The 26,977-nt window shown below is 39.9% G+C and overlaps 1 protein-coding gene and 1 long non-coding RNA gene across 7 annotated transcripts in view; one reads left to right on the forward strand and one right to left on the reverse strand.

Annotated features, from left to right (window-relative positions):
- Positions 1–486: 486 nt before the first annotated feature.
- On the reverse strand, positions 487–23,978 carry LOC138758167 (chloride intracellular channel protein 6-like). Of its 6 annotated transcripts, XM_069926710.1 has the most exons (4): positions 20,620–20,743; positions 13,103–13,176; positions 4,232–4,465; positions 487–3,964 (listed from the first exon to the last, which is right to left on the reverse strand). In XM_069926710.1, exon 4 carries the CDS (start codon positions 3,624–3,626, stop codon positions 2,256–2,258), a length of 1,371 nt encoding a protein of 456 aa, XP_069782811.1. In that variant the 5' UTR covers positions 3,627–3,964; positions 4,232–4,465; positions 13,103–13,176; positions 20,620–20,743; the 3' UTR covers positions 487–2,255. The 6 variants fall into 6 exon arrangements, with proteins under 6 accessions (XP_069782811.1, XP_069782813.1, XP_069782812.1 ...); XM_069926712.1 differs by lacking the exons at positions 13,103–13,176; positions 20,620–20,743 and adding an exon at positions 23,883–23,978; XM_069926711.1 differs by lacking the exon at positions 13,103–13,176.
- Positions 23,979–24,047: 69 nt separating this feature from the next.
- Positions 24,048–26,977, forward strand: part of LOC138758169 (uncharacterized) — a 64,974-nt gene continuing 62,044 nt past the window's right edge. The window contains exon 1 of the long non-coding RNA XR_011354189.1: positions 24,048–24,300. This is a non-coding gene — a long non-coding RNA (uncharacterized lncRNA). The remainder of the gene's footprint in view (positions 24,301–26,977) is intronic.

A 26,977-nucleotide genomic window follows, 5' to 3' on the forward strand; every position in this document is an offset into this window, starting at 1 on the left:
ATGTAAATTTTCCATTACATCAATATTCTTTTAGCAGGTTTTGGTTTCATTAAAGATTTTGTAGATTTATCTAAAATTTATCTAAAATTGGATCCAAGCAACAATTAAAATCTCCACCAGTTATTATATTTCCATTTACTTCTACTAGTTTAAGAAAAGCATCTTGAATAAATTTTTCATCATCTGTATTAGGTGCATACACATTCATAAATCAAAGATTCTGAATAAATTTGACAATTTGCCAAAACATTTCTACCAAAAAGATCAATAAATGTTGATTGTAATTTAAATGGAAACTTTTTATTAATTAAAATAGCCACTCCTTGTGCTTTAGAATCGGAAGATGAAGCTATAACTTGACCAACCCATTCTCTTTTTGACTTTTGATGGTATTTCTCAGTTAAATAGGTTTCCTGCAGGAAGCAATGTTTACTTTCAACTTCTTAATTTAAGATAGAACCCTCTTCCTTTTTATTGGGTTATTGAGCCCATTCACATTAAATATTGCATAATTCAAAATATGTGTGTCCATAATATAATTTAAAGAATACTCAGTTCCCTTCTCCAACCTGGGTCATCTTGTAAAGGAGAAAATGAACTATTAATTTAGACCATGACATGTGTGACACAATGGGTTTAGTTAAATATATGCTTATAAAAGGGATTAGAAATGGATTAGATAGAGAGTACAATGCCTTGCAAACTCCGAGGATAGGTACAAACAGAAGATTCTGGGCTTTAGCAACATTTGCAAGCACAGCCCAGAAACTGAAGTATTTGCTGAGAGTTGGGGCCATGTTGGGGCCAAAGCCTGGAAATTGCAACGCTTGCAAACTGAAACCAAAAAAATAACAGTGCCTGGAACATCAGGAGGGGAGGGGCAAAGAACAAGAGCGAAGGGGTTTTCAGGAGACAGTCTGAGAAAAGGCTGGACGGAAGAGGAGCCTGCTGAAAAAGCTCCATCTTTATCAAGACTGGGCAGAGTTCTAATATGGTAGCTGGAGTGTGCTCTCTGTGGAAATCAGGAGTGGCAGCTAGTCTTCCTGGTGTGCCGAAGAGGAGAACAACTCTGTGAGAAGAACCTGGAAAGAAAACATTTCTTCTGGAAGACACTCCTGTTTGGGGTGTCCAACAAGCAACACCCATCTCTCTGTAACTCTCCACAACTTTCCTGCCTGGTAATTCCAAGGAAAGCACTGAAATTTGCTTGAATGTAATGACTCTTTGATTCTGTGCACAGGATTGAAGATTACTGGAATCTGTAGCCTTGGAAACATGGACAGTGGAAGATTGGCCAATAAAAAGGACTTTCTTGAAAACACATTATACACACTTGAGCAAAGATTAAGTTGGGGGGAGGGATTGTTTAAGTAACATAGTGTTGATAAGTTAAGAGTTGATCTTGTTGTTCTATAGTCAGAGAGTTAAACTAATTTTGTTTCAGGAACCATTCATTGCTTTGGTGTATTTCTATTGCTGCTGGTATATTGGGTTCACTGAACTTGTAACACACATAAATTAATGTTTATAATAAAGGTAGCAAAGAGGGTACATTTCAAGGGGAAAAGTGTACACTTGACGGTATAAACCAGGGGTGTCAAACTCAAATTCACGGAGGGCCAAAATTAAAAACTTGGACTAAGTCGAGGGCCGAACTAAATATTTATTGAAAATTTTCAACAACATCTGCATGTTTTCTCTTCTTTCAACATATGTAATGTTAAACTTTTTCTTATTAAAATAAATGTTTAATAATAGTTTTGGATAAACTCTTTCCAGAAGCATTAACAAATGAGAAATAAAATATTCAATAAATAATATTTCTCTATAGAGGATTTGTCAAATGTTGCTAGTGTGCTGTCGAATAGTAAAATCTGAGGGCTATTGAGAATGAGGGAGAATAACATGATTTCTGAAACAATCAAATGGGTGACTGATTGTGGGCATGAACTCTAGCAGGGTTATTTGCCATGCCCTTTTTCCATTGGTACAGATATCCTTTGATTTACACACTTTTCAAGTTTTATGCCTAATGAGCTTGTATCCAGGTGCAGAACCATTTTTAACCAGGAATATATTTATCACTGTGACATGAAGCTATTGGAAGATCGTTTTATCCTGAGATTAAAGTTCATAATACTTACTCAGGCCTGTGTGCGGGAGGGCGGGGTTTGCGGGCGATTGGGTTGGACAATGACAGTGCGGGGGCATCGGCTCTCACTGCAGGGCAGCATCTCGGCGGATCAGCGGCCCCATCACCGTGAGTCGCGGGTCGACGTGCGGCAGGGAGGAGGAGTGGGCAACGGTCCTGGGGAGGTCAGCCCCCCCCCTGAGTTTCTGCCGGACCCCCCTTGACCTGCTGAGTTTCTCCTGGATCCCCCTTTGACCTGCTGAGTTTCTCCCAGACCTTCCTTGACCTGCTGAGTTTCTCCCGGACCCTCCTTGACCTGCTGAGTTTCTCCCAGACCTTCCTTGACCTGCTGAGTTTCTCCCGGACCCCCCTTGACCTGCTGAGTTTCTCCCAGACCTCCCTTGACCTGCTGAGTTTCTCCCGGACCTTCCTTGACCTGCTGAGTTTCTCCCGGACCCTCCTTGACCTGCTGAGTTTCTCCCAGACCTCCCTTGACCTGCTGAGTTTCTCCCAGACCTCCCTTGACCTGCTGAGTTTCTCCCGGACCCCCCTTGACCTGCTGAGTTTCTCCCGGACCCCCCTTGACCTGCTGAGTTTCTCCCGGACCCTCCTTGACCTGCTGAGTTTCTCCCAGACCTTCCTTGACCTGCTGAGTTTCTCCCGGACCCCCCTTGACCTGCTGAGTTTCTCCCAGACCTCCCTTGACCTGCTGAGTTTCTCCCGGACCTTCCTTGACCTGCTGAGTTTCTCCCGGACCCTCCTTGACCTGCTGAGTTTCTCCCAGACCTCCCTTGACCTGCTGAGTTTCTCCCAGACCTCCCTTGACCTGCTGAGTTTCTCCCGGACCCCCCTTGACCTGCTGAGTTTCTCCCGGACCCTCTTTTCTTTCTGTGCCGGTGTCCCAGGACCTTTCCAGGGCAGTCTCCGCGCTCAGGACCGCACTGGGATCCCGGTCAGCGGTGGAGGAGCAGGTGAGCGTGGCTAATCCTGATCCAGCCCACGCCACTCTCGAGATTGGTGGGGGGTTCCATCCTACCTGCCCAACCAGCCTCGCTCTCCATGTGTACTCCGGGCACCCGCTGCTGGTCTGGTGGGAAGGCGTAGGGCGGCCAGCGGCCGGCGCCCCCATTGCCCGGCGGGGAGCCCCAATCTTCCCTCCGGCGTCCCGACTCCATCTGCAGCTCCAAGAAACGCTGTGCCACTGGGGTTCCGGGTGCTGGGAAGCGGCCTTGGCTTTCCCTGACACTGTCCAGGCCGCGCTGTGGTGGGGGGGTGGGCAGGGGGACACGACAGCGTGTTTATAAAACCACCCACCACTACTTTTCAAGGACCAGGATTTTTCTCTCTCTCTCTCACCCTGGGACACAGCGGTTACTGTGCATGCGCTATACTGGCGCGGTGGCCAGCGGGCCACCTCTAATACATTTTTGATATGATCTTGCGGGCCAAATATAATTATATCGCGGGCCATGGCCCGCGGGCCAGAGTTTGACATGTGTGGTATAAACCATCAACTAAGACTTGAGTGGATATATACAAATTTATATTCAAAATCAATATACTGTCGATTTATTTTTTGTTGTTTGGTTATCAAGCTTCATGAATTCTATTTCAAACAGTTCAAAGACATTCAGAGCAGCTGTAATTGTTAACAGATTTGGTGGATGGCAAAGCTGGAGTAATGAGTTTAATGCCTGACAAGAATTTGTACAGCGTATTCGTGGGTGAGATCTGTTTTGGCCCCTTCGTGATGGAATCCATTGAGAACTGGCCCACAGTTGCAGAGGTCCTTGACACTGAATATGTGTCTGAAATCTTTCGTCCAAATTCCCACTGAAAGAGATGAATAGGTTGACACTTAGGTCTGGAGATCTGAGGCATATCTGGGCAGCTGAGAATTGTTGTGTGGATTGTAGAGGGTCATGTGCCTCACCATTTGGAACCTGGTGGGGACATGGATTGCAGAGGGTCATGTGACCTCTCTGGCTGGAGTCTAGTTAGAAATGATCTCAACTGCCAATTATGTGTTAGCTCTGCCCATCGGTGAGGCTGACGTGTGATTGGCCCTACAGGTGCAAATCAATGATTAGCTCTGCCTACCTGTGAGGCTGATGCACAATTGGCCTTTGCAGGTTACACGTCTACCAGTGGAAAAAGCCAAGCACATCTTTCTTCCCTTATCGCTGAACTCGAAGCAACAGGCTCGGGAAGATCTAGAAGGCAGAATGTAATGGACTCATCCTAGATCCTGAGCCCTGCGCGATGCTGGAGACCAGGTTCATTTTGATAAACTTGTGTGCTTTAATTCATTTACTCTTTGTTCATGTGCTGTGCCTGAAAGGGATAAAGAGGGTTGGTGGGGATGATTGTTTAACCCTTGTATTCCCAATTGGGAGTTGAGAAGGTTTAGCAGAGATTTATTCACAGCAATAATATACAAGTAACTACACATTAGGTGAGTTGTGACTATTACTGAACTCCAGACTGTGAGCTACTAACACTTCCAGATGGCCAACTGCAATGGGCCCATCTTGCATCCTGAGCAGTGATGCTGGAGATTACATTCACGTGCATGTAATCATTTAGTTGCATGGTATATTGTGGGTGGTGGGTGCTGAAGAAGTTAAACTCCCATTTCTCTGTATATCGTATCTGTGAGGTGTGGGTGCTGAATGGTATACTGTGCCTGTATGCTGTGTACTGTGATGGATTATGTTACATTTTATGCTGTATATAGATATCTTTTAAAGGAGATAAATTGTGGGTTTTTAAATTGTAGGTCAAACAAACTCAAACACTTCACCACAGATCTCATTTAAAATGCCTGAGCTCTGCTCAATTCAGACAGTCCAGGCTCTCAGTGCCTTTATAAAGACAATGGAAATTGCTTTGCTGAAGGACTTCACCAGTAGGTGTTAATTGTAATGGATTTTTGTTTTGGAAAGCAAGAGACGAATGGACTCAGAAGATTGGGTCTGGTGCCGCAGTCTGTCTGAAGCCAGTTTGCTGTTTTAAGAAGGTCATGTGGTTTTGCAAGCAGAGAGTTAAACATGCTTTCTCTGAGTGAGAGCACAGGTTTTCTGCAGGGGCTTTTGGAAACTTGTTTGAAACCCTATTTTGAAGATGGGTTGTGAGTTCTTCATTCAGCCTGGTCAAAGCCCTTGTGGTCTATACAACAGGAGATGGCTGGCTGCATAATGTTTCACTTGAAATAAGTGAAACAAAAAGGAACTCTGTGATGACCTGAAAGAAAGAGGTTACCATCTGGAAAACCCTGATGGGGCATGTTTCTTTGGCAAGACACTGAAGTGGCTGATTGGAAGGAAACAGTTGTGGGTGTCTAAGCAACAAATCTGACAAGAACCTTCCTGAGTCGTAAACATTTACCTTTTAAGCACCAAAGCCTGGTGATGATTCAAAAATGTTAAATTCTGTGCACAGTATAAGAATTGCCTGCAACCAATAAACTTGGAGGAGTAAGAAGTGAGATTGGACTGTGAATCAAATAACTTTTCTGAGCTTATACACACATTACATACACGTACTTAGAATTAGAAGGGGGCGTTAAGTTAATAGTAATAAGTTAAAGTTTGATCCTGTTTTTATGTTTAAACAAAATTAAAAGTAACTTTTGTTTAAGTAACTATTTGTCTTGGTGAATTTCTATTGCTGCTGGGTTTTGGGGTCCTCTGGGTCTGTCACAGTATACTAATGTCAGTGTAGGCCTTTTTCTGAAATCCCCTGTGTGTAAATAAACACCACTGATTCTTCATAACAAATGTCCAGTCTCGATTCTCAGAACCCTGCAATATTCTTGAACACAATAACTGACCACAAAATCCAAGTTGTTACTAAAATAATTTGCAGCACAGAAACAGGCCAGTTTGGCCCTACTAGTCTGTGCTGACATCATATCCTACCTAGTCCCACTGACCCGCATTTGGCCCATGAACCTCCACACCTCTCCATTCCATATACCTATCCAACCTTTCCTTAAATATTAACATCGATCTCACTTCTACCACCACTGCTGGAAGTTTATTCCATACACCCACCACCCTCTGTATGAAGAAATTCCCCCTTATCTTTCCCTTAAACTTTTCTCCTTTTACTCTCAATCCATGCCCTCTTGTTTGAATCTCCCCCACTCTCAGTGGAAAAAAGCCTATTCACATTGACTCTCTTTTCCCCCTTATATTTTTGAATACCTCTATCAAATCACCCCTCAATCGTCTACGCTCCAGGGAATAAAGTCCCAGCCTATTCAACCTTTCCCTGTAACTCAAACCCTGAAACCCCGGCAACATTCTTGTAAACCTCCTCTGCACTCTCTATACTGTTTATATCCTTCCTGTAATTCGGTGATCAAAACTCCACTCAGTATTCCAAATTTGGCCTCACCAATGTCTTATACAATTTCAACATAACATCCCAACTCCTGTATTCTGTACTCTGATTTATGAAAGCCATTTATGCTAAATGCCTTCTTCACCACCCTATCCACATCTGATTCAACTTTCAGAGAATTATTTGCATTCAGTTTGGTTTTGTAATATGGTTTAGGGTTTTTGGCTGAGATTGAGAAATTGTCCAATGAAATTTAGTAATTTGTCTACACTGCTCATAATTTGCATCAGAAATTGGTAATATTTTGCTTTTATCCCAATTCTTATATCCTGACAGTATACCATATTGCAAATATTCTTGCAAGTAAATTAAAGATCATTCTGGATTAGTTAAATATATCAAAACATCATCAGCAAATAAATTAACCTTATATTCATCATCTGCTATCCTTAAACCTCTAATATTCTCATTCTGCCTCATAGCTTGAGCTAATGGTTCCATGACCAACGCACATAGAGCTGGCGACAAGGAACAACCTTGATGAGTTGAACATGATAATTTAAATAATGAAGAGGTTTGACCATTTGTCACCACCGTAGTAACTGGATTATTATATAGTTCCATTACCTAACCAATAAAAAAGGGGTCCAAACTTGTATTTCTCCAAGACTCTAAATAAAAATTTCCATTCTGCCCGATCAAAAGCTTTTTCAGCATCAAGTGCAACTACCATTGGTAGGTTGGGTTGCTGATGTGATGCATTGATCAGCAAAATCACTCTAAGAATATTATTAGAGGCATACCTATTTTTAATAAAACCAGCCTGATCTACATGTACCAATTAACATAAATACTTAGCAAATCTATTTGCCAATAATTTTGTTATTATTTTATAGTCTACATTCAATAAAGAGGTTGGCCGATATGAAGCTACATTCAAGGATCTCTGTCTTTTTTTGGTATAACTGTTATTATTGCACTCAAACACAAATCAGGTAAAGCTTGTTCCTGCGTCACCTGCTGAAGAACAGCCGTAAATAGAGGAGACAAATCATCATAAAAAGCTTTATAAAATTCAACAGTAAATCCATCATCTCCTGGAGACTTCCCATTTGGCATTTGTTGAATAACATCCTTTATCTCTAAATCTGTAAAAGGAGAATCCAATTTCCTCACATCATCTTCCCCTAATATTGGCAAATTTAAATCCGACAAAAAAGATTCAATAGAACCATAGTCTTGAGCTCCCTCAGAAGTATATAATTTCTGGTAAAATGATAAAAATTGGTCATTAATTTCCTGAGGTTTAAAAGTAGCTGAGTTATCTTTCCTCACAGCATTAATAGTTCTCAATGCTTGTGCTGTTTTCAGTTGCCACGCTAGAACTTTGAGTTCTATCCCTAACTCATATTCACATTGAATCTTTGAATCAAATATTCATACTATGTTTGTAATGTATTATATCATAATTTCAATTTAGTTAAAACTGCTTTATTATCCTCTGTAAAATTCTCTGAAATTCTTTTTCAAAATCAGCTATCTGTTTTTCCAACAACTGACTCTCTGCCAAAAATATATTGTCTTTTGATGCATAACTAATAATTTGATCATGTAAAAATGCCTTCAAAGCATTCCATAAAGTAAAATTACTCTGAACTGTGTTCCTATTCAAATTAAGAAAAACAATTTGATCGGGCTGCTGCTGCTCGGAGGGCAACAAAGTCGGTGTTTCCCAAGGCAACCGTTGGAGTAGGGGCAAGAACAGACTGCTAGAGCAGTAAGTAAATTGCCTGAGTGCCAATAAAATAATAGGAGTGAAAGGTGAGTGAGTGGGGCCGCGAGAGTCTGAGGCACAGGTAAAGGGGTAAGTCTCTTTTTTTCTGTTTTCATTTAACTCAATCGTAGGCGGTCATTTTAGACATGGCAGGTGAGCTCAGTCCCGTGCCATGTTCCTCTTGTGCAATGTGGGACCTCAGGGTGACTGATAGAGTCCCTGGGAACTATGTGTGCAGGAAGTGTGTTCAGCTGCAGCTCCTGATTGACCGCATGACGGCATTGGAGCTGCGCATGGACTCACTCTGGAGCATCCGGGATGCTGAGGATTTGGTGGATAGCACCTTTAGCGAGTTGGTCACACCACAGCTTCATAGTGTTGAGGAAGATAGGGACTGGGTGACCAAAGGTAAGAGTAAGAACAGGAAGGTAGTGCAGGAGTCTCCTGTGGTTATCTCCCTAAAAAACAGATATTCCGCTTTGGATGTTGTTGGGGGAGATGGCCCATCAGGAGAAGGCAGCAGTAGCCAGGGTCAGGGCACTGTGAGTGGCACAGCTGTGCAAGAGGGTCGGAAAAAGAGTGGAAGGACAATAGTCATAGGGGATTCAATTGTAAGGGGAATAGACAGGAGCTTCTGTGGCAGTAAACGGGACTCCCAGTTGGTGTATTGTCTCCCGGGTGCAAGGGTCAGGGATATCACGGAGCGGCTGCAGGGCATTTTAGATGGGGAGGGTGTCATGGTCCATGTTGCTATCAACGACATAGGAAAAAAATGGGATGAGGTCCTATAAGCAGAATTCGTGGGAGCTTGGAAGGAAGTTAAGGAGTAGGACCTCTAGGGATTATTGCCAGTGGCATGAGCTAGTCAGAGTAGGAATTGCAGGATAGATAGAATGAATATGTGGCTTGAACAGTGGTGTAGGAGGGAAGGGTTCAAATTCTTGGGGCTTGGAATCGATTCTGGGGCAGATGGGATCAGTTCAAGCAGGATGGTCTCCATCTGGGCAGGGCTGAGATCAATGCCCTCGGGAGAGTATTTGGTAGTGCTGTTGGGGAAGGTTTAAACTAATGTGGCAGGGGAATGGGATTAGGAGTCGAGAGACGGAGGGGTTTAGCATGAGGGAAGAAGTCAGAGATAGGAGGGTGAAAAGCAAAAGAGGCAGGCAGGTAACCTCAGGGCAAAAATGTAAAAGGGCCACTTTACAGCATAATGATGATAGGGTTAAGGCTCTGGTAAAAACAAGCTTGAAGGCCTTGTGTCTTAATGCAAGGAGTATTCGTAATAAGGTGGATGATTTGAATGTGCAGATAGCTGTAAATGGGTATGATATAGTTGGGATCACAGAGACATGGCTTCAAGGGGACCAAGGCTGGGAGCTTAATGTTCATGGATTTTCAATATTCAGGAGGGACAGACAGAATGGAAAAGGAGGTGGGGTAGCATTGTTGGTTAGAGAGGAGTTAAAAGCAATAGAAAGGAAGGATGTTAGCTTGAATGATGTGGAATCAATGTGGGTAGAGCTGCAAAATGCAAGGGGGCAGAAGACATTAGTGGGAGTTGTATATAGGCCACCTAACAGTAGTAGAGGTTGGGGATGGCATTAAACAGGAAATTGGAAATGCGTGCAACAAAGGCAAGGCAGTTATAATGGGTGACTTTAATCTCCATATAGACTGGATGAATCAAATTGGTAAGGGTACTGATGAGGACGATTTCTTAGAAGGTATACGGGATAATTTTCTAACCCAGTATGTTGAAGAACCAACGAGGGAACAGGCCATTCTAGACTGGGTTCTGAGTAATGAGGAAGGGTTAGTTAACAATCTTGTTGTGCGAAGCCCTTTGGGCAAGAGTGACCACAATATGGTGGAATTTCACATTAGGATGGAAAGTGACAGGGTTAATTCTGTAACTCAGGCTCTGAACTTAAAGAAGGGTGACTTTGAGGGTATGAGACGTGAATTGATTGTTAGATTGACAAATATTACTTAAAGGATTAACTGTAGAAAGGCAATGGCAAGCATTTAAGGATCACCTGGATGAAATACAGCATTTGTTCATCCCGGTTTGGAAAAAGAATAACTCAAGGAGGGTAGTACATCCTTGGATAACGAGAAATCGGGGAGAGTATCAAGTGTAAAGAGGAAGCATATAGACTAGTCAGGAAAGACAGAATACCAGAGAATTGGGAGAAATTCAGAGTTCGACAGGAAGACAAAGGGATTAATCAGGAAAGGCAAAAGAGATTATGGAAGAAAGTTGGCAGGGAACATAAAAAATGATTGCAAAAGTTTTTATAGGTATGTAAAGAGAAAGAGACTAGTAAAGACAAATGAGGGTCCCTTGCAGTCAGAAGCTGGTGAATTGGTCATGGGGGAAAAAGGACATGGCAGACCAATTAAATAACTACTTTAGTTTGGTCTTCACTAGGGAAAATATGAATAATCTTCAGGAAATAATAGGGGACCATGGGGCTAATGTGACGGAAGGACTGGGGAAAATAAGTGTAAGTTATGAGGTTGCGTTGGATAAATTGAAGGGATTATAGGCAGACAAGTCCCCAAGGCCAGATGGTCTGCATCCCAGAGTGCTAAAGGAAGTAACCCATGAAATAGTGGATGCCTTGTTTGATAATTTTTCAAAACTCTTCAGATTCTGGAGTAGTTCCTGAGGACTGGAGGGTGGCTAATGTAACTCCACTTTTTAAAAAGGGAGGGAAAGAGAAATCAGGGAATTATAGACCAGTTAGCTTGACATTGGTAATGGGGAAAATTTTAGGGTCAGTTATTAAAGATGTGATTGCGGCACATCTGGAAAGTGGTGAATTCATTGGTCAGATCCAGCATGGTTTTATGAAGGGAAAATCGTGTCTGACTAATCTTATTGAATTTTTTGAGGATGTAACTAGTAGAGTGGATAGGGGAGAACCAGTGGATGTGGTTTACCTGGACTTTCAGAAGCCTTTTGATAAGGTCCCACACAGGAGATTACTATACAAACTTAAGGCACACGGTATAGGGGATATGGTATTGAGGTGGATAGAGAATTGGTTGACAGATAGGAAGCAAAGAATGGGAATAAACGGGTACTTTTTGGAATGGCAGTCAGTTACTAGTGGGTACCACAAGGCTCAGTGCTAGAACCCCAGTTATTTACGATATATATTAATGATTTAGATGAGGAAATGGAAAACAGCATTTCCAAGTTTGTAGACGACATGAAGCTGGGTGGCATTGTAAGCTGTGTAGAGGCTGTTAAGAGTGTGCAGGGTGATTTGGACAGGTTGGGTGAGTGGGAAAATGCATGGCAGATGCAATATAATGTGGATAAATGTGTGGTTATCCACTTTCAAGGAAGGAATGGGAGGGCTGAGTACTATCTTAATGGTATCCAATTAGGAAAAGGGGAGATGCAAAGAGACCTGGGTGTCACTGTTCATCAGTCATTAAAAGTGGGCATGCAGGTGCAGCAAGCAGTAAAAAAGGCGAATGGTATGTTGGCGTTCATATCAAGAGGATTCGAGTACAGGCGCAGAGAGGTATTGATGCAGTTGTATAGGGCCTTGGTGAGACCTCACCTGGAGTATTGTGTTCAGTTTTGGTCTCCTTTTCTGAGGAAGGATGTCATTGCCATGGAGAGAGTGCAGAAAAGGTTTACCAGATTGATACCAGGGTGGTGGGACTTGCACATGAAGAAAGGCTAGAACAACTGGGCTTGTACTCACTGAAATTTATATGATTAAGAGGAGATTTAGTAGAAACGTTCAAAATTCTTAAGGGATTTGACAGGCTAGATGCAGGAAGATTGTTCCCAATGTTGAACAAGTCTAGAACTAGGGGTCACAGTTTAAGGATAAAGGGGAAGTCCTTTAGGACTGAGATGATGAAGAATTTTTTCACTTGGAGGGTGGTGAATTTATGGAATTCTCTGCCACAGGAAGTGATTGAGGCTGGTTCCATAGCTATATTTAAGAGAGAGTTAGATTTAGTACTTGTGACTAGGGGGATCAGGGGGTATGGAGAGAGAGCTGGAACAGGGTACCTAGTGGATGATCAGCCATGATCAAAATGAATGGCAGTGTAGGTTTATTGAGATATTTCTTTTTTTGCAGGAAACTCGCTTAACTGAAAAACAACATTTAAAATTGAAGAGAGACTGGGTTGGTCATGTAATTTCATCTTCTTTTAATTCAAAAGCACAAGGAGTGGCAATTTGACTTGAATCCTCGGTGGAAACAGTTGGTTGAATCTTAATGATTAATTGTAAATTGTTTGTCGAGTCATGGTCTTTGTTAAATGTGTATGCGCCAAATATTGACGATGAACAAATTATGTCTGAAACTTTTTTAACTCGGAGTCAAGCTAAGGAAAATTTCTTGATTGGGGGAGATTTCAATTGTGTATTAGATCCATTATTGGATAAATCTCCGAAAACTTTGAAAAAAAATCAAAAGCAGTGCTCCAGTTGGTTTCTTTGATGAAATATTTAAATTTAATAGAGGTTTGGAAATGAAGCTCCCCTTGCCAAATAACCTCTAAATTAATTAACCACTAAACCCCCCCTTTAATAAACAAAATAAAGATTACACAAATTAAAAAAAAAAAAGTTTTTTTAGATATAATAAAAACTACAAAAGGTAGTATCTCCCCACTTAACTGGGTGTGGAAAGAAGTAAAATCCCCCCACAGGTGGCGGATGACTTCCAAAAACTTCAGCGTCATACATTTCCACCCCCCCCCCCCAACCAGACTTACAAAATTATGTCTAAATCAGTTCACAATCCCAATTAATTCATTTCCAAAGCTTGTTCTGGATCATCAATATCAATCAAACTATTTGGTATATTTGCCTTCCTGTTTCAATTTCCATTCTTCTTATTGGATGTCTTCCTCTGAGGTGAAGAGTGCCTTTCAGTAGCCCTGTCTGGCAAAGAATTAGCAAAAATTAAAGCATCATGATCACTCTCAAAAAACTGTGATTGGAAATTGCCATAAAAAAATCTTCAAAACTGCAAGGTATCTAAAAGTCAATATTTGGGTATAATGATTGATGTAAATATTTAATAATTGTACAATTTAAATTAGGTAATGTTAATGAGAAAGATTAATGCTGATTTTATTAAGTGGAAGGATTTAAATTTGTCATTAATAGGTTGAGTAAATTGTATTAAGATGAACATTTTTCCACAAATTCAGTATCTTTTTCAGTCGATTCCTTGTTCTGAAATCTTTTTTCCAGGATTTAAATGAAGTAGTAGAAGAATTTTTATGGAAGGGAAAACTAGCTAGAGTAGCGATACATAAATTGACTTGGAAATATGCCTTGGGAGGTTGACAATTACCTCATTTTCAAAATTAAAATTTATCAATTGTATGTTGGATGTTTCGTACACCCCTAGTTGGGCTAGGGTAGAATTGGCTGATATTTCAGAACCTTTTTCGCACCATTTTATATTTAAGTGGAATTCTATTTTACTACAGAGATATAATGTACCAATTTTAAAGCATTTGTTAGAGATTTGGACTAAAAGGAATTTATTGAGAGGTACTAAAGGTAAAATATCAGTTCAAGCTCCAATATATCAAAATAAATTTATTCCTTTTTCGTTGAATAATAGATTTTTAAGAGAATGGCAGATTAAAGGAATAAAGTTGTTGCAGGATTGTTTTGAAGAGGGTAAATTTTTATCATTTAATCAACTTAGGGAGAAATTTGGAATCTCAGTGAATTCTTCATTTGTGTACTATCAAATTAGAGCATTAGTGAAAGATAACTTTGGAATAGAAATGAACATTCCTGTTAATGAAATTTGAGTTTCTGATTTCTCATTCATTAAATAGGGGTTTTATTTCTGAGATTTATGCGTTATTGCAAGACACTATGGATAAAATAAATTTAGATAAATCGAGGATTAAATGGGAAAATGATTTAATTTGTGATATCGATCAGGCCGATTGGGAGATGATGTGTTTTGATGGTGTGACTAAATTGCTTAATGTAAGATATAGTATGGTTAATTATAATTTTTTGCATCAGTTGTATCTGGCCCCTGAGAAATTGAAAAAAATATGGATTTAGTAATTCAGAAATGTGCTTTAGATGTGAACTATGTGTAGGAACATTTTTACATTCAGTTTGGCTTTGTGATAAGGTTCAATCATTTTGGCAAAAAAAATAGGGAATTTCTTCAAAAATTGTTTAAGATCCAATTTTTGCTAGACCCAAATTTATTTTTATTGGGTTGTACTGCCCCACTTTTTGATTTGGGGTTGGACAAGTTTCAGACAACTTTTCTTCATCTAGCGTTGGGGGTAGCACGTAAATGTGTTGCGAATTCATAGAAAGATGAGGTTAAGGAAAATGTAATTCATTGGCATATAATGAGTTGAGGTCCTGTATTTATATGGAGAAAATAACATGTAACTTGCACGATAATTATGACTTTTTATTAAGATGTGGTCGCCTTATTTGAAATGTATGAGCTTAGTAATATCTTAAATTGTTGGATGTTTCTTTTATGACTTTTTTTGTTTGTTTCCCTTGTGGAGTTTGCTGACGGTGGGTGGAGGGGGTGGGTTAGTTGTAGTTTTTCATTTTTGTATAAGTTTTTCTCTTGAAAATTTTAAATAAAGTTCTTTTTAAAAAGAGATTGAGAAAGTGTTTGCAAGACATCTTGAAAATGCAATTTAATTTTGATCTAAAGATTTTTCTAATGGGGAATTTGCTGAAATGGTTTTGGTTAATAAATTAGATAAATTCCAAATAGCATTTTTACAATTAGGATTGGCAGTAGCAAGGAAATATATAGCGGTTTCATGGGAAGATCATATGGAACTTAATTTACAAAGATGGCATTCAGAAATGAAGTCCTGTATACCAATGGAAAAAATAACATAATATACGGGATTAATATTATGCATTTAGGAAGATTTAGAGCCCATATTTGGATTATTTTAGATTAAAAATTTGAGAATGGCAATGGGTGCAGCTTCACCTCCACATCGTAAGTAATGGAATGATTTAAGTTATTCTCCTGACTTTTTTTTAAGGGGAGTAGATTTTAGGATTAATAGAGGGGGAGTGGTGGTAGGGGTTGGGGGGATTAGGAATTGTTGTAGGGTTTTCTTAGTAGTCTTTGTAGTTATTTTTTCCTATGTAGCCGTCATATTTTTGGATAGCTGTTAATGTTTTAATTTTGTAAATCTGGTTATAACTTCTAATAAAATTTAATATTCAAAAAAATATTTCAGAGAATTATGTTCCATGACTTCTAAATCCCTTTGTTCCACTGCACTGCTCAATTGTCGACCATTTAATGTGCTTTCCTATTTTGATTAGTCCTACCAAAATGTAGCACCTCACATTTATCAGCATTAAACTCCATCTGCCATCTTTCAGCCCACTCTTCTAACTGTCCTATATCACCCTGTAAGCTTTGATAATCTTCCTCACTGTCCACAACACTGCCAACCTTTGTATCATCTGCAAATTTACTAATCCAATTTGCCACCCCATAATCTAGATTGCTAATATATATGACAAATAGCAGTGGACCCAGTACCAATCCCTAAGGCACTCTACTCATCACCGGCCTCCAATTCAACAAACAATTTTCCACCACTACTCTCTGGCATCTCCCATCCAACCATTGCTGAATCCATTTCACTACTTCATCATTAATGCCTAATGCTTCCAACTTCCTTTCTAACCTCTTTTGTGGAACCTTATCAAAAGCCTTACTAAAGTCCAAATAGACAACATTCACCACCTTCCCCCTCATCAACCTTTTCAGTAACCTCCTCAAAAAATCTCCCTTCAAATACATACCAAGGTCATGGGTTAATTGGGTATTTGGGCAACATGGGCTCATGGGCCAGAATGGCCTGTTACTGTGCTTTGTCTAAACTAAATTGTGGTGAAAACTATGAAATGAGAGATTGCTGATGAATGTTGTGGATCGATTGGTGGGACATCAAATTTCTGGAGAAAATGTGAACATTTTGGGATAAAGATTCAAAAGAAAAATGAATGCAATAAAAGTGTAGAGATTAATAGAGATGCCCAATCAAGGGAGGTAAATTGAAGAAAGACATGGAGAATTTGATGCATGATTAACATTTGCCTGTTTGGTCTGGCTGGACCATTAAAGATGTGCTTCCTTTGAAATATACTTTCAGGTTCCAGTGAGCACAGGAGTGTTCGGCTCCGAATCATGGGTCCTCTACCAGCATCACCTAGAGCTCCTAGAATGCTTCCACCAGCGTTGTCTCCGCTCCATCCTCAACATTCATTGGAGCAACTTCATCCCTAACATCGAAGTACTCAAGATGGCAGAGGCTGACAGCATCGAATCCACGCTGTTGAAGATCCAACTGTGCTGGGCAGGTCACGTCTCCAGACTGGAGGTCCATCGCCTTCCCAAGATCCTGTTATATGGCGAGCTCTCCACTGGCCACCGTGACAGAGGTGCACCAAAGAAGAGGTACAAGGACTGCCTAAAGAAATCTCTTGGTGCCTGCCACATTGACCACCGCCAGTGGGCTGATATCGCCTCAAACCGTGCATCTTGGCACCTCACAGTTCGGCGGGGAGCAACCTCCTTTGAAGAAGACCGCAGAGCCCACCTCACTGACAAAAGACAAAGGAGGAAAAACCCAACACCCAACCCCAACCAACCAATTTTCCCCTGCAATCGCTGCAACCGTGTCTGCCTGTCCCGCATCGGACTTGTCAGCCACAAGCTGATGTGGACATTACCCCTCCATAAATCTTCGTCCGCGAAGCCAAGCCAAAGAAATAAAAGTGAGCACAACTTGTACTCTTGCCATTATCAGCTTGGCGAGTGGATCAATGGTGTGGCAGCTAACAGCAGCTCATGTTAGTTAGTGTATGTACAATTGCTCTTAAGATTTTGCAGGTTTCAATCAAAATCTCTCTCACTCTTTTACACCCTGACAAATGCAATCTTAGTGGGACCAACTTTTTCTCATGATACAACCCACTCATTCCAAGAAATGATCTAGGAAACCTCTGAACTTCTTTCAATGTTTTAATATTCTTCTTTAACAAAGGAAATCAACACTGTAAAATATAGCTTCAGATATGGCTCCATCTACGCCCCATAGAGCTGAAACCCGGGCTACCTGCATCTGTATGGAGTGAAACATGAAAGTCTGCTGACGATGAGATTGTAGTAAACACTCACGGAAATGCTGGAGGAACTCGGCTGGACTGCTAGGGCCCTCCGCTCCATTTGCGCCCACACCTCCTCCTTCGCCACCATTTGGGGCCCCAAACAGTCCTTCCAAGTGAAGCAACATTTTACTTGTGAATCTACAGTCATTTACTGTGCCTGGTGCTCTCATTGTGGTCAGGAACAACACTTCGTCTTCTGTCTTGGTACCCTCCAACTGGATGGCATTAACATCGATTTCTCGGGTTTCCGATAAGAAATGCCACCCATCCCCCCACTTCTTTTTGCCTGGATCCTTCCCTCTAGCTCTGACTCACTCTCTTCCCTTTTTCCCCCTCTCTCTCTCCTTTGGCTGCTCAGGTCTCACCTTTCCTCTGATCATATCCAATTAAGATCTTTTGCCTGTTGGTCTATACTCCTCCTCCCATTCTACCCCCTTTCTCTCTCGACTTTAATTGCCTGGCTGCTTTTTGATTTTACCTTGCAGAAGGGCTCAGGCCCGAAAGATTGGTAATTATGTCTTTGCTTCCCATGAACGCTGCAAGATCGGCTGAGTTCCTCCAGTATTTCTGTGTTTTTACTATCTACAGCTGTGTTCAATCCCATTAGCATCAAGGACTATTCTTTCCTACTGACAGCAAGTCAGTAGAATGTCATTGAGTGTCATTGCACTTGAGAATTACACAACAGACATCCTGAGATCTCTGCCTTTCAGAGCTATTCAACCTCTCACCATTTCGATATATGCTTGTTTATTTCACATTCTTCCAATTTCTACTCCATTTGCCAGATCTCTCATTTCTCTTTTTTCAAAATCCATTTGTAGCTTACTTATTTTCTCTTTGTAGCTTACTTATTTTCTCTTTGTAGCCTACTTACATATATTTATCTTTATAAGATGAAAGCTGATGGTGTACGTACCTTGTAGTGGAAGCCATTCTGAGTTGATTGTCCTTTGACATAAGACAAAGAGCCAATGTATTCATTGTTGGGTTGAATGATCCTTGGATGGGTTTTCAGAAGATTCTGTGACCACAGAGATCAAGAACTCTTCTCCAGACACAAACGGCCATTTTAGAATTGTCTCTATTTCAATGAGAGAGTCTCTCACTCTTTTACATCTAAAGAGCAGACCTGATCTGTTTAGGCTCTCCGGACTTGACAAAACTGCCATACAAGAAATCAATCTGGTGAATGTCTGCTGAACTTCCTCTGCAGACAGGGAGAACAGGCTTTATGGTGTGTTCCAGGTGTGGTTTCACCAGGGCCCCTATATAACTTTAGTGAGATATCACGAGGCTTGTACTCAACCTCATTACCATAAAGGCAAATACATTAATTTCTTGCTGAATGAGCATATTAATATTCTATGATTCATCCACAAGGATAGATTCAAGATTCTTTTAATGTAATAGAACAGAAAAAGGTAATATTACACAAAATTTCCTTTGGTCTATTGTAAGACAGACAAAGATTCGCCATCAGCAGAAATTACCCAGTCAGAAAGAGATGCAATAGTGTCCCCACCAGTGTCCATGGATTCACCTTCGGTGCTCCCACAGCCTCTGCAACCACATACCCTTCAGTCCAAACTATTGGCAATTCGAGTTCCAGATCAAAACTTCTCTCACGACCAGGAAGCTCTCAGTGCCCTGGGCCCCCCTCACAAGTTGGTTCCAATTCCTGGTACTCCTTCAGCCAGTCTCCAGCAGCCCACAGCCTGGTGTGAGTCCCTTGACTGCAGTCACCAGCAGCCCTGTAGTGAACTGGAATTCACTGGAAGTGTGCTGAACTGACAACTGGTCCTGCCTCCAGGCTCCTCCCCTGGAGCCTGTATATAACCCTGGTTTCCCGCCTAAACCCAGGGCCCCTCTGAAGCCTGTTCATGAATCCTACCTGTGTTGCAAGCTAATAAAAGTGTTTGTTCTCCCACCAGTTGAGGGTGTGCTTTTATCTGCACTACGACCCCTCTGGTCTGCCAGCATGGTCACCATGTCGTAGGTGTATCGTCTGCTTCTCCTTCTCAAACGGAGGGGAAGAGCACCTTGCCAGTCAGGGCTGGTTTTAAGCCGATTTGACCAATTTGACCAAATTGGGCCCCAGACCTCAAGGGGGCCCCGCACATGTGTTTGAGCCCAGGCCTTGAGCAGAGAACACTGACGGACTTTGTTTAAACTGGTAAGAAAATAATAATACTATAGGCCTTATAAACTGAGGGATTTGTCAGTGAACTCGTGAAGTTAGTGCCCTTAATTGATCTTGTTATCTCAGTGAAATATTTTTAGGAAATACGTCTTCAATTAAACTACTGGCTATAGGCCTCCTTTGTCTCCCTAGCCAAAAATTTCATGTTTTGTATTCATTTGACCCAGTAAGATAGATGTATTCTGGAGCTGATGAAGCATCTCTTATTATTATCAAGCTCAAAACAGGCTATAGGCTGATCAACAAGAGAACTTGTACTTCAATATGAGATTGAGATAGCGTCATGTTAGCCTAGGGCCTAGCCTATAGCCTAGGCTTAAGCAGTTAGCCTGAACGTAAATAGTCTAGGCCTAAGCGTAGAATTTCTGACAATGTTAGCAATTGTAGATTGAATTGGTGAGGATATTCTGGCTTTGTAAAGATGAATAACCCCCGAAGTTAGGTTAGTTTAAGTTGATCTTTACTAGGCTAGGTCACTGTGGGGGGTTATAGCCTACACCTTTGAGCTGGTTTACAAGGTTATTCAGCTATAGGGGCATGTACTGTACATCTTGGGGTTATTCATCTTTACAAGATCCAGATATTCTTAGCAAGGCTGCCTCTGTCATTGTTTCATAATTTTGCAGTGGTTTGATTTAGTATCAAAATAGTACTAGGCTACTGTTACTAACTTCCTATTGCACTGCCAGGGCTTAATATAGCCTATTTCATGTTTTTGGTGATTTGGAAAAGGTGCAGTTTAGCTTGACCATGTGGAAATTGTTTTCTTTAGGGGTGAATTTCATCCTTTACACACATCAGTTTTTCTGCTGATTTTCTAGTCAAATATCTAGTGACAAACTAGCGCAAGATATTTGACTAGAAAATCGGCTAAAAAAAACCTGGCAAAATTAAAGTGCGTCCCCTCATTCTGGAATGTAACCTTAATTAACTAACCTAACCGTTACTAAAAAAAAAGTAATTCTTACCTTATTCGAAGTTGTCATCATTCAACAAATCCAGAATCAGTCGCTTGTTTTGCTGTTCTGTGGCATTCACAAGTTGAGAGTTGGGTGCGTTGATCCAAGGTCAGCAGCTGACCTTGGAACAACATAAAGCTAACGAGCAAAATGACGTGGGATTGACGTTGGTTTCTTACGTTGAACCAATGACAATGACAACATTGTTCCACTGTTGGAACAACATAGACATGTTATTAGGGATCTCGATGACAACATTGTTCCACTGTTGGAACAACGTAGACATGTTATCAGGGATGTCAAGTCCAATTTTATTAAAAAATTGCTAACGTCAAGTTTTTTGTGTAATTTTAAGTCTAATCATTTTAAAATATACTTTTACCTTTTTTACCTTAAAAATATAGCCCAGATAATTAGCAGCTTAAAATTTGTATGTCATTTCACATGGCAAATACAAGCAGAGATAGACACAGAGGGCATAAGTATTTAAGCGGCAACCAGAAACGAGCACTGACCAAGGCTAAGGTAACTGAAAATGAAAAACATAGAGGTGCTATCACAAAATTCCTTGTCACTCCATCTTGAAGCGCCCATGTATTGAGGATGAAGAAAACAAAAACAATTCTGAAAATGACAATACAGCCTTGAGTCCAATTACAATTGATGAACACAATGATGAAATTGATAACGTTAGTAAAGGATGATGCAGCTATGAATCAAATTGAAGATGATCTTAATACACCAGAAGACAGTGCCAAAGTGGAAAGTCGACTTATAGCTGAAAAAGACCAAGCCCAAACATCACGCAATGATGGATCATCCATGATTACAGTTGTAATTAACACTTATGAAGACCCAGCCAACTGACCAGCATACATAAATCAAAATGTAAGAGGTTATTTAACAATGAAAGGTCCTCCTATTCCAGTGAACAACTTTCTACGAAATGAAAAGGGATTGTGTCGTTCAAAGTTTCACTGTAAAAGGAAACTTTCAAATGGGGAGTGTGTTGAAAGATCTTGGATTATATACTCTCAGTCTCCTGATAGAATTTATGGCTTTTATTGTAAACTTTTCGGTAAGAACACAACCAGTGCATTATCAACAAGTGGATTCAACAACTGGTCTAATCTTCATACAAGGTTGTATGAGCATGAAAATTCTAAAAACCATTTGGAAGCCACATGGAGTTTCTGGGAGTTTGTAGTGGACAGACAATTGACAAAGAACTTGAAATAATCGTCAATGAACATGCAAAGCACTGGCAGCAAGTATTCAAAAGGCTAGTAGCAATAGCACAGTTTCTTGCTGAGAGAAATCTAGCATTTAGAGGAACAGAGGAAAAAGTTAGTAATGAGAGTGTACACAATGGAAACTTTTTGGGTCTTGTTGAGCTGTTTGGAAAGTTTGACCCTGTTCTTGAAGAACATTTGTGAAAAGTCAAAACCCACAAAATTCATAATCACTCTTTAGGAAAGATACTCAGAATGAACTACTGGATATTAGGACATTATGGCTTCAGCTGTTTTGAATGAGATACTGAAACACGTAAAAGCCATAATTTTAGATTGCACACCTGATGAGTCACCAAGAGCAAATGTCTCAAACAATCAGTTATGTGTCTGATGGTAACTTGGCTCCTTCAGGTGTTTATGAACATTTCATAAAGTTTATGCAGGTTGAAAGAAGCACAGGAGAAGATATACAAAACATTATTAAACACACTGAAGGAATTAAATTTAGAGGTGAAAGACATTAGAGGCCAAAGCTATGACAACGGTAGCAACATGAAAGGTCACACATCTGGAGTACAAGCTCGACTGTTGAAGGATAATTCATGAGCTTTCTTTGTACCCTGTGCATGTCACAATTATAACCTTTTACTCAGAGATGTAGCCAAGTGTCCAGATGCTATAACATTTTTTGGGATCATGCAAAGGATCTACATATTGTTCTCAGCATCAACTAAGAGGTGGGCAGTTTTTAACAAACATATACCTGGGTTATCAGTGAAACCCTTGAGCAACACAAGGTGAGAGTGTCAGATTGACAGTGTTAAAGCTATTCGTTAACAGGATGGAGAAGTATATGATGCACTTGTGGAAATATCAGAGATAACAGATTGTTTAGTCTCTCTTGTGAAATTGTTGACCATAAGCATGTTTTAATCTGTTTTAGTTTTGAAAACCTTCTTTCGCCCGATGTGACTGTTACGGGCATCGATAAGTAAATCCTCAAAGCGATAAAAACATTAGGAAATGCTGTGAATCGATTGTTTACTACCAGGTATTCAAACAGAGCTTGAGGCTTTACAACACTGAAGGGAAGAAAAGTTTTCAGAGCTTCAAGTTCTTCGGCCAACAGATAACCATCCACGTCTTTAGTTGTTTCAGTAACTACCCCTCCATCAGTGCTCTGTTTTAGTATGGTGTCAGTTAAAGCTGCTTCAAGGTCTGCTGTGTGTTTCCTTATTTCCACCTTTTGGAGGAAGCTGTTGTCATGGATACAATTAATGGACAGGGGGACAGGTACATGAATAAGGAAGGGTTAGGGGCAAAGGGGACCAGCTCAAAGAGGGAATTTGGTTGGAAAGGTCAAGTTGGGCCAAAGGACCTCTTTCCATGCTGTATAATTCTAATAAAAAGCAGATTTACATGAGGAACAGGGCATCTGTAGTCTCATTCATTCAATATGAACAGCCTTGGTGGGTGGTTGCAGGCAATCATACAGCAGTGCCTCTTTCAGTTCCCTGCAGGCAGCCCATGGGGTAACAGCTTCTATTAGCTACTCCTAACCTTTTTTTTAATTTTTACAGCTTCCATACCTTTTTTCAAAGTTTTTTTTATTTTCTTTCAGTTAGTCTCTTCTTAAAATTCTTCCTAAGTAAGTTTAATATGGCTACATGAGGACCTGAGGCTGGAAAAAAGAAACATCCACCTCTGGGGAATCAATCTCTACTATTCTGGAATACATTAAAGACCTGAGGAAGAATGTTAAAGAATCTAAAAATGATGGAAAAGATATCAATCCGGTGGCCAATAAACTGGAGGAGTTACAGACTGGAATTGAAATTCATGATACCAAAATTAAGGATCTGGAAACTTCAGCTGAATTTCTGGAACCCCTACTTCAAGATTTGCAATGAGATGATGCTGTTTTAAGCATATCTAATGTATTTTATTGAAGAAAGTTGTAGATTTGAAGGCTAGGAGCAGAAAAATTGATTTAAGAATTATCGCATTAAAAGAAGAAACTGAATCTGGCCACCTTACCAAATTCTTTGCTGAGTTTCTCCACGAGGTGTTTGGTCAAGACTTGCAGCCTACAGTACCTGAAGTTGACAGAGTATATAGATCACATTCCTAAACCAGCTCCTGGAGGCAAGCCACTCAATTATTCTCTGTCTACGTCATTTTCAGATTAAAGACCAACTTATAAGGGAATCCTGGCATAGAGGGATGTTGCAGTATCAGGGACAGAACATTCAGATCATTAATGATTACCCAGCGGAGGTCATGAAAGAACCTACTCAACACAAAAGTTGTGTCTCAACTTTACAAAGGAACCATCTCTGGTTTTCCTTGCTAGATTGTGAATCACTTTTCCGGATAAATCTATAATATGGCTGAATTCCCCTCCTGGAAGAATTTCCTTCTGCTTCAGCTGTTCAGTAAAGTGCTGAGATTTTAGGTTTGACTGTATCTCAATCTGGTTGTTATTCTCAGTTCTTGTGTGGCTGTTTAATTATGCTGGTATATGATTCTCTTTTTATTCTTTTTATTCTTTTTAATAAGACTGTCAATGTTTTATTTCCCTTTATTTTAAATTAACAATTATTCATTTGTTGTGATCTATTGTAAAGTTATTATTTCAAAATATTTTAAATTTCATTTATATTTTTAATTTTGATAACATGCATGCAAGTATTCAGCTGTCTTCATTTTAACTTTGTGTTTTCTTTTGAGTCAAAAAGTATCTAATGGTTTATGGAAGCTTGATTTAATTTTCAACTTATTAGGAATGCTGCCAACAGAGGGTTTATCTGGCTTGGTTTGCTTGCTTGCTGTTCCCAGGATAACTTGGGATAGCTGGGTGAGGGGAGGAGATGGTCGTTTTAAATTGAGTTTCATGGGAAATTATTTTTGTTCCTCTAAATTGTGGTGATTTTTGGCATTTACAGAGTTTTTATAATTTTACCGCCGATTAATCATATTGGTCAAATTTTTACTTTCTTGGTAATATTGGATTCTAATTTTTGAGATGGCTAATGTTATAAAGATAATCAGTTGGAGTATTTCTGGTTTGAATCATAGAAACATAGAAGATAGGAGCAGAAGTAGGTCATTTGGCCCTTCGAGCCTGCTCCGCCATTGATTGATATCATGGCTTACATCTTATAAAGTGATGTAAGATTTTTTCACATATTTTTTTAAAAGTTTAAACCAGGGATGCTGCTTTTAAAAGAGACTCATTTTCATCTATCTGATAACTCTTTTTTTTTAAAAAGATTTTGGAAGGGGCGGCACTTTCATTTAGCATTTATGGCTATGTCTAGATGTGTCTCAATATTGATTGATTGTCTATTCCAGGGGTGTCAAACTCAAATTCACAGAGGGCCAAAATTAAAAACTTGGACTAAGTCATGGGCCAAACTAAATATTTATTGAAAATTTTCAACAACATCTGCATGTTTTCTATTCTTTCAACATATGTAATGTTAAACTTTTTCTTATTAAAATAAATGTTTAATAATAGTTTTGGTTAAACTCTTTCCAGAAGAAGCATTAACAAATGAGAAATAAAATATTCAATAAATAATATTTCTCTATAGCCTTTAAGCTCCTTTGAAATGTATTTTTTTTTCACAAGCCAACAAGTCAAAAAAATAACAACTTGCTTCAATGAAAATCCAATCTTTCAACTATGAACAGTCCAAAGTGAACCAAAGAAAATATTAATCCAAGCTTATCTTGCTCCACTGTGATTTACTCTGATGCACCTGGGTCTAAACCAGATACCTGGCATCTCTTCTTAGATGCAAGTTCATCAAACTCTGGGGTCAGAGTCTGCCTCCCACCTGTGTTGAAAGGTCCTGCTTTCTGTCTTTCGTTTGGCCATTTTTCGTAAGGGGTTTATTACGTGTGAGTTTGGCGACAGGTCGCAGATGCTAATGACAGTAAAGAGAGGAGGTGGGGGCGATTAGCGGGCTGACGGGCCGGCGCCAACGCATTTACAAAGCATTCTGGGATTTGTAGTATTAGCTGTGCATGCGCTATACTGGTGCGGCAGCCAGCGGGCCAGCTCTAATACATATTTGATATGATCTTGCGGGCCAAATATAATTATATCATGGGCCAAATTTGGCCCGTGGGCCAGAGTTTGACATGTGTGGTCTATTCCATTTGTTAAACTTAACGTTATTTGCTGATGCTATAATTGATGCTATTTGATTCCATCTGGTAAACTTTATAATTGCTTGTTTTTATCTATATTTACAGCACTAAATATAGAAGATCCAAACTTTTTTGAATGGCTTTTTTCAGTCTTAACAAATTTAAATTTATATTCTTTGATTTTAGGAGGTGACATGAACTGTTGGCTAGATCCCATGGATCATTTGTCTCCCAAAACTACCACATTAAACAAATCTGCTATACTCTAACTGGTTCATGTGACAGTGTGGAATTATAGATATTTTGAAATTTTTTTCCATCCTAAGGATAAGGAATTCTATTTTTTTTTCTATCAGGTGCATCACACATATTCTCAGATTAATTATTTTCTTGCAGATAAACAACTCATTCCACTTGTTTATTCCAGTAAATATGAGAGCATATTAATATCTGATCACTCTCTGGTAGTATTATCAACTTACCTAGATTTACCTAGAACTACTAAATGATAGCATTTGAATCTTATTTTATTGTCAGATCCTGTCTTTTTCGAATTCATAAAAGATGAAATTGCTTTCTTTTTTGAAGAAAAATCCTCTTCGGATTTTACATCCATGGTGATAAAGCAGGAAAGCTCATAGCTTGCCAATTGAAAGATTATACTCCTACTAGCCCAGAGGAGCCCAAAACCCAACAGCAATAGATATTTACTAAGGAAAATGGTTACTTAAACAAAATTTGCTTTTAATTATCTTAAAGAATGAAAATAGAATCAAAATTTATCACTATTGACTTACTTAACTCCCTTCTAATTCTAAGCGCACATGTATGTAATGTGTGTGTAAGTTCAGAAAAGTTCTTTGGTTCACAGTCCAATCTCACTTCTCATTCCTCCAAGTTTATTGGTTGCAGGCAATTCATATGCTGTGCACAGAATTTAACATTTATAAAATTCACCAGGCTTTGGTGCTTGT

Source organism: Narcine bancroftii, chromosome 3 (assembly GCF_036971445.1).
Source record: "Narcine bancroftii isolate sNarBan1 chromosome 3, sNarBan1.hap1, whole genome shotgun sequence".
NCBI classification, from domain to species: domain Eukaryota; kingdom Metazoa; phylum Chordata; class Chondrichthyes; order Torpediniformes; family Narcinidae; genus Narcine; species Narcine bancroftii.